Source organism: Zingiber officinale, chromosome 9B (assembly GCF_018446385.1).
Source record: "Zingiber officinale cultivar Zhangliang chromosome 9B, Zo_v1.1, whole genome shotgun sequence".
Lineage (NCBI taxonomy): Eukaryota > Viridiplantae > Streptophyta > Magnoliopsida > Zingiberales > Zingiberaceae > Zingiber > Zingiber officinale.
In genome coordinates, this window is record NC_056003.1 from 59,592,393 (window position 1) to 59,599,657 (window position 7,265).

General features: G+C 38.0%; 1 protein-coding gene across 1 annotated transcript; it reads right to left on the reverse strand.

The window, feature by feature from the left end:
- Positions 1 to 2,007: 2,007 nt before the first annotated feature.
- LOC122022527 lies at positions 2,008 to 7,062 on the reverse strand. The gene is made up of 5 exons (XM_042580551.1): positions 6,151 to 7,062; positions 5,650 to 5,740; positions 4,548 to 5,563; positions 2,299 to 2,403; positions 2,008 to 2,221 (listed from the first exon to the last, which is right to left on the reverse strand). The coding sequence occupies exons 1-5, from the start codon at positions 7,033 to 7,035 to the stop codon at positions 2,129 to 2,131; spliced, it is 2,190 nt and encodes a 729-aa protein (XP_042436485.1). The 5' UTR covers positions 7,036 to 7,062; the 3' UTR covers positions 2,008 to 2,128.
- Positions 7,063 to 7,265: the final 203 nt, after the last annotated feature.

Below are 7,265 nucleotides of genomic sequence, written 5' to 3' on the forward strand. Positions count from 1 at the left end.
AAAGATGGCAAAGAAATGGTTTGGTGTTATAGTTATAAGAAAATTTTCCAAGGAAACATGTCACATAAAATCACATGATACAAATACTTTTCTGAGATGATGCTATCTTTTGTAAGTAACAAATGTCTTATAAAATTACTATTCAACCAAGTCACTTCAAATATTTTAGAAAACATAATTAATTAATATTCCTTGAAACTTGCCAAAATTTAATTAATATTTTTACATGTGTTAAAATAACATTAATTTTTAATATGTGGAGTACTAGTAGCAATGCATAATCATACTTTTTTTTGTAATGCCCCTATTGGATAGATAATAATTGATTTATTATTATTATTATTATTATTATTATTATTATTATTATTATTATTATTATTATTATTATAAAATTTTCATACTAGTCATACTTTTTTTTTTTATTTTGTTCATTTTTAAATATATTTTTTTTAAAAAAAAAATGATCATTTCATATAAAAAAATAAATATTTTGGTAACCAAACCTTGGATCCTATAGTGTTCCGATCCAACAGTGCTTGGGCACCCAAACTTTAACAATTTTACTACTAGAAAAGCCTCTAGTGATGGTCTTAGGCATGAACGAAATATTTCTACAAATTAAAGACAACATAAGTAATTTCCTTTTGCTTTGGCTTATAGCAATGTCAACCTTACTATAGATGGCTCGTTGATACCCAAGTATCATATCAAAGAAGAGTTATCTTTGTCAAAAAAATTTCAACTTGGAATGAGCTCCCCGCTTGATCCTTGCAGATAGTTGATAAGGTCTCCTCCTTGTGGGCTTTAAGTTCCTTTTGGAGTGACCTCACCTTTTCCTTTGATCTAGCTAAAGTGACAAAGTTTTTGTTGTGTCACCTTCTAAAGGATGAAAAGTCATCCCAAGAAGCTTTGAGTATCTTACTAGATTTTGACTTAAGTTTACCTTTGGTTTAACCTGCCTTCTTTGAGTCCTCAAAGATCATTACATCCTTTTTATCGAACCTTCTAATTTTCCGCATTATCTTCCTTACAAAATTTGTCATCTCGCTAGTAGAGATGTCTCCCTTGCTCTCGATCTCAATCTACGATTTGGATGTGGTCTCCTTTTTCTTCTTCTACGACTTCTTTTCTACAACTAAAAAAAAGATATTTCTCTTTTTGACCTATATTTCCTTGTCCATGCAAAATTTGAATTCACAAAAAAAAAACTCATCTAATTTAATCTTTCAATACTTTTTAGGCATGCACCATGAACGGCCACAAAGATGATTTGGCCCCTTAACTTCATTATCTATCTCCCCTTCCTAATTTTGGATTTCCTTTTGGAATTCATCGTTAGGTATGCTAGAATTTGGCTTTCAACTTCCAATCATTATACTCAAATTATTAGAAATTTCTTCTAAGAGGAACTTAGAATGTTTTAACTAGTTTAGTCTAGACTTATGCAATTCTGATCGTCATATAAAAGAAATATAATTAATTCATTGATCAATTATTTTAGTTGGGCACGGAGCTTTGCTACAAATTCTCCTTTTTACGGACTGGTTTGCAAGACCCTCCCCCTATTGCCCCCTAACTTCCAAGTGCTCCGCCTCTCGAGTGCCTACCCCTTCAGTTTCAAGAGTGTTCAACTTGCCAATCACTCATCAACTTCCAAATGCTCAACCTCCTAGTGCTTGGCTTCCCAGGCAACCGACTCAGCATCGCAGGCTCATAAGGCTTTGCTCGAGGCCATGATCAAAGCAGCTTCTAGGTAAATTACTAGCAACTTATCTTTTATAACAATCATCAAAATAACAAAGCAAGTTGCCGAAGAAACTTTGCAAAACCACAAGTCAAAGCAGATGATAAATAAATGAAGATGAGTTATACAATACAGTATCATCTATCCTACAAAATCTGAAGAAACAACAGCCCAATGTTGCTAGAAACCGTACTTCAGTAGGAACTACACCATCTTCCTAGAAGACTACCGGAATAGGAAGATGACCGAACCAACGATTTTTGGATCGACTATGCTTTTCTCAATAGAGAGAAGATGCTGACCCCTCGATATATTAAATTAAACGTAAATATAATTAATTACAGAATCCAGAAAAACCATGAATAAACTAGAAAGAGCAAAACCTTAACTTGACCTCTCCCATATCATCTCTAGTTCGTGCTTCTCTTGTGGAAGTGTCCTTTCTTCAACACTTTCAGCAAATGTCACCCTTGGACCCTACAGGGATATCGACAAATCAATTGAGGCAATTGATGATTCAATGTGAGGAAGTACAAGTATGCGAGAGCTCTTACAGGAATTCGGCAGTGACCTCTTAGGTCGTCAAACATTTGCTTGCAACGTTTCTTCGCTGTCTCTTCTGCTCTTAAGGCCCTCAAACAGGCTCCTTGCAGTAGCTCCTGATATAAAATCATTACTACAAATTGTAATTTATATCACTAGTAATTGTAACGGAGCATGGTACTTTGAGCATCCATACATGGTTCCAAAACTAAGAAAACAACAGCAACTGAAACTTTCTAGGAGCAGATTTCAAGAGTAAATGCTAAATATTAATAGATAGCATATGAATTGAAAGTGAACTAAACGAATACAGATCTTTACTACTTTAGCATGAGTGTCGCAGGAAGGATGCTAGGTCATCAATAGAAGAACTCTAGTTTGCAACTAAGCATAGGGTGACAAACATTCTCCACTTTGGACATCTCCAACAACCTCAATTGCTTTTCTCACAATTGTCCAATTTTAAGCACCCAACCTCCTTCAAACCCAACCCCTTTGAAACAATGTACCCCTCCACAACACACGTCGTCCCACAAGACATCCACCGTAAACACAAGAACTTAATCTGGCTCACCTCAGACAAGTTACTTGCAGTTGGATCAAACTAAATCCACCCTAAGCTTCACCCATCCTGATTGAGCAAACATACCCCAAGTCAAGTCACAACCAACCAAATTCCTACAACTTTAGCCTGCACTAACCCATCATCCAAAATCAATCTGAGTTAGGAACAAAATTCTGGCTAACTCCATTGTCTGTTATGATCTAATCAAAACTGATTGGCATAATCTATGGAAAAGTGGTAAATATAGAGACTAAATGGAGAGAGGGGAAGAAGTCAATCCACAATGCATCAAGTTCATTGGTCAAAAAGATACTGAAGGCATTAGCCAAGCAAGGAGAGTAAAGCTTGGAATATCCTTGAGTGATGAAGTATGTGTTTGAGTCTATGGGCACGAATTTTAAAGTTTAAAACTCAGTAGTAGTAAATATGGAGGCCTGATATTATAAGCTACAGATTAAAGTTTAGACTAAAGTGACAGAAAATGTTCCCAATGTTAATGAAAGAAAAAGAAGATCTGAAGGAAAATTCAAGAATGGAGAATCAATGAGGGAGGTATGAGTTAAATGAAGAACATAATCTTCAGCATCTCAGGAAGAGGGTAAAAATATGTACTGAAGGTACGAGCTAAATGGTTAGAAGAGGATTGCCAATGGAGAAAAACATGAGGCAAGGCGACTAGAGGTGAGACACTAGGAGGTTAAGAAGTCATTTATTTTAGAGATACAAGTAGTCCATACAAAGAATTCTGAGTGCCAAATGCAAACTCCTACAATGGGAGTAAGATCAACTAGAATATATCAATGCATTCAATTTTTAGATGCCCTTAGTGCATTCAATTCCTTAGATGTCCTTATATTGGATATTGGAGATAGATGTGTCTAATTTTCAAAATCACACCGCAAGTGCATATGATGGGTTGTATGACTCCCCTTGCATGACATTACTAACTTTAGGGAACTATCTCGATGCTTTAAAGAAAGTATGATGCCTTTTGTGAAAAGAATAAAAACGTTACCATGGGAATTATTTCTGACATGTCTAACTTATTAAAAAGATAACCAGCATCCACAAAATGGCTTATTTGAAATTTCAATTTGGGAAGATTAAATATTCCTTCAACCAGGTAGAGTAGCATATGAAGTGAGTGGAAAAAATTTTCCATTCGTTCTGATCTAACAACATTGTTGTATGGGTATGTCAAGAATTGAGGAAGATGAAAAACAAAAAAAAACAAATGTTGTACTACGGAAAATTGTACAATCACACTATCTGAATAGCCTTAACCTACTTTGGAAAATTATTTCCCTACTTTGTCCAACTTTGATGAGGACAATCAAGCCAAAAACATGGCCTCTCTCCTATCATTCTCTTGGATAAAATCAGGATGCAGATTCCTACTCCACTTTAACAGAATTAATGCAGATAAATATACAAAACTAGATATGAAGCTCATCTTCTCGTTGTACTTCCAGAAATTTCTAAATTTGAAGAACCTGATGTTATTGTAACTAAAGCAAACATAATATGTTAGTTCAATATTAGTTTAAGATTGTATGATTACTTTGATATTGACATTTCTTTTTTATGTCCTGTGAAATCCAATAAAAAATGTAGCTCACAGGAACACAAGCAGACATGTATTTGAGCACAACAGAAGAGTCCTGGTTCTAGAATATATAGAGAGTAGAAGGTTACCTGATTGAGTTGAAGAAGCACACTTGTCCCAGCACCAACAGACCTCTCAACTAGATTTCTGAGTCCTGTTAATTCCTTTATTAGACCTAATATTATCTCATCTGCCTGTTCCATTTGTTTTCTAGAGAAGTCAAATGCTCTGTCTGAATGAATCCTAAATGAAACACAATCCAAACATAAGCAAATGCCCTTGCAGCCTCTCGTGTGTTTTTTCATAATCCCCTTCCTAGGAGCAAGTTCATGCCTTTCTAAGGAATGAGGGAATCCCCATGGAAGCATCCCTGGACGAGACTTCCTATCAATCTGTAACACATGACCCAGCATACTTTGGTCAAACTTAGGTTTTCTTGGCAAGCATGATAGAGCTTGCATATTACCAGCAAATTCTTTAGATAATGCTTCATGAACAGCAGGGGGGGAACAAGATGGAGAGCACTGAAGCTTCGATTCAACAATGGAATTATTAACAAAAGATTCAAATTTAACCTCATTATCGTTCATTCGCCTTTGATCAACCAAGTTGATTCTTGGTACCCCAAATCCATTAAGAACCCCATCCAAAGGAATGAGTAAGGAACTTGCACTTGTTTCAGCAATTGCCTCAGGGCTTGCATTTGTTTCAGCAAGCTTTTCATGTCTAGCATTTCTTTGAAGACTTTCTTCAGGATTTACATTTGTCTCAGTTATCTTCTCGAGGCTTGCATTTATTTCAGCAATCTTGTCAGGTCTAGCATTTGTTTCTTGAATTCCTTCAGGACATGCATTTGTTTCAGCAATGTTTTCAGGTCTATCATTTCTTTGAGAAATCTCTTCAGGACTAGCATTTGTTTCCGGAAGCTTTTCAGGGCTTGCACTTATTTTGTTTTTCATTTTATATGAAGTTTCGTTTGGTTCCAGTGGAATAGAACATTTTAAGCCCGCGACCAAAAGCTGGCCATTCTGCACTGACTTCCGATCTTCCATAAAATTATCTTCTTTCATTGGGTAATTCTTGCAAGAAACGACTTCTTTGACATCTTTTGGGAAAAAAAAAGATCAAAGATCAAGAAAGAATGTACTACCTAATATGGAGTTTGAAAAAAGACAAAAGACATCGTCATACCTAAATTGTCATTTGCAAGATTCATAAGGAAGGGCAGCAGCCTTCTGTAACTGAAAGAACTTGGATTGCGGACCAGCTTTGAACAGGAAAACTGGGCAGATGCATGAAAATAGATTACAATTAGCTAGTCAGTTTCATAATGAATAGCTTATAGCAAAATAGTAGCAAACTAGCAACGATGTAGTATGATTTTTGAAACGATCATATAAAAAAACTATTGTGATCACGATGCTACTGTGCATAATTAGTACGAATCAACAACTAGAACCAAGTACTGGTTCGTTGTAAAGGTACCAGTTCACTGAGCAGATAAAAGACCTTTAGCGCTAATTGCGAAGGACTTAAGTTCAAAACCACCTTCACCAAAAATAGATGCTGCTTCCATATAAATTATCACAAAAAGTCATGATTATTTGCTAAGAAGAGGCCAAATGCCCTAAAGTGATACAAGAAATATTTGCAAGAAGGGGTAATCAACATTCAAAGCGAAACTAAACTTACAGGTCTGCTTTTAGTATGATGGGCTGATTCAAGCTTTCCACCATAGCCGGCCTGTGGTACATCTGTTATTCGGTTCCTGTTCAAAGTATTGTTTTCCATAGAATTTTGGGGATCCGGCGGAGTTTTTTGGAACATATTCTCCTCTGGCACATCAGGTATGGTTTTAGGAAGAAGATCCAGATCCAAATTTCCATCAGCCTTGTTCTCTAGCACAGTTTCGAGTTCCATGATATTTTGGTTATCCGGTGGAGAACACTGAATCAGATCCACCTCAGGCACATCTGGTTGCTCCACCCCCTTCTCAGCTTTCAAGATTAGCTCCTCCACAAGCACATCAAGCCTGCTTTCATCCATGGCTTCGACTTCCATGCAATTCTGATCGTCCAGCGGCGTTTTCTGAATGGATTCCTCCTCGGGTGCATCTTTCTGCTCAACCGCCTCCTGGATCCGTTCTTGCTCAGACACATCAGGTTGTCCCACCGCCTTCACAGCTTCCTCCATTGGTTCCTCCATAGGGACGTCAGGTTTGCCCGGCATCTCCTCAACTACGCCACCTCTCTGACGAATTTCGCCCACTTCCCCATCATCATCCTTCAATTTCTCCCGACATATAGGCACGATGACGTCTGTCTTCTGGGGCGATACCTCAACGGAGATGGATGCAGGGGAGAAAATTCTCCTAGCTCGAAGATCCTTGATGAAGGCGCTAGAATCCGCGTCATATGCAGCCGAGGAGCGATCAAGCGGGCGCAGCGCAGATCTCCGATCGAGTTCGGTGCGGACAAGGCCGGATCGAGTACGGCGGACAAAGATCTCCGCTCGGCTTCGAGTGAAGACGCCTTGAGCCGGGGGAGCAGGTCGCGTTTGCCTCTTACTCTTCGCCATGGATTAGGGTTCGACGGCTGAAGGCGGCAATGGGGAAAAGGCGAGGGCGCTAAATAGGAGGGAGGGAGGGCGGGAATGGTTAAGGCGGGAAGCGGAAAAGGCCGTCAGGATCCTGCGTGAGTGGAGAGACAGCAAACATGGATGCTCACATATTAGATAAAGATTCCCGCCCATGGTGCTGGCGCCATGATTCTAAAAAGAAGACAACTATTTTTTATTAAAATTCAAAA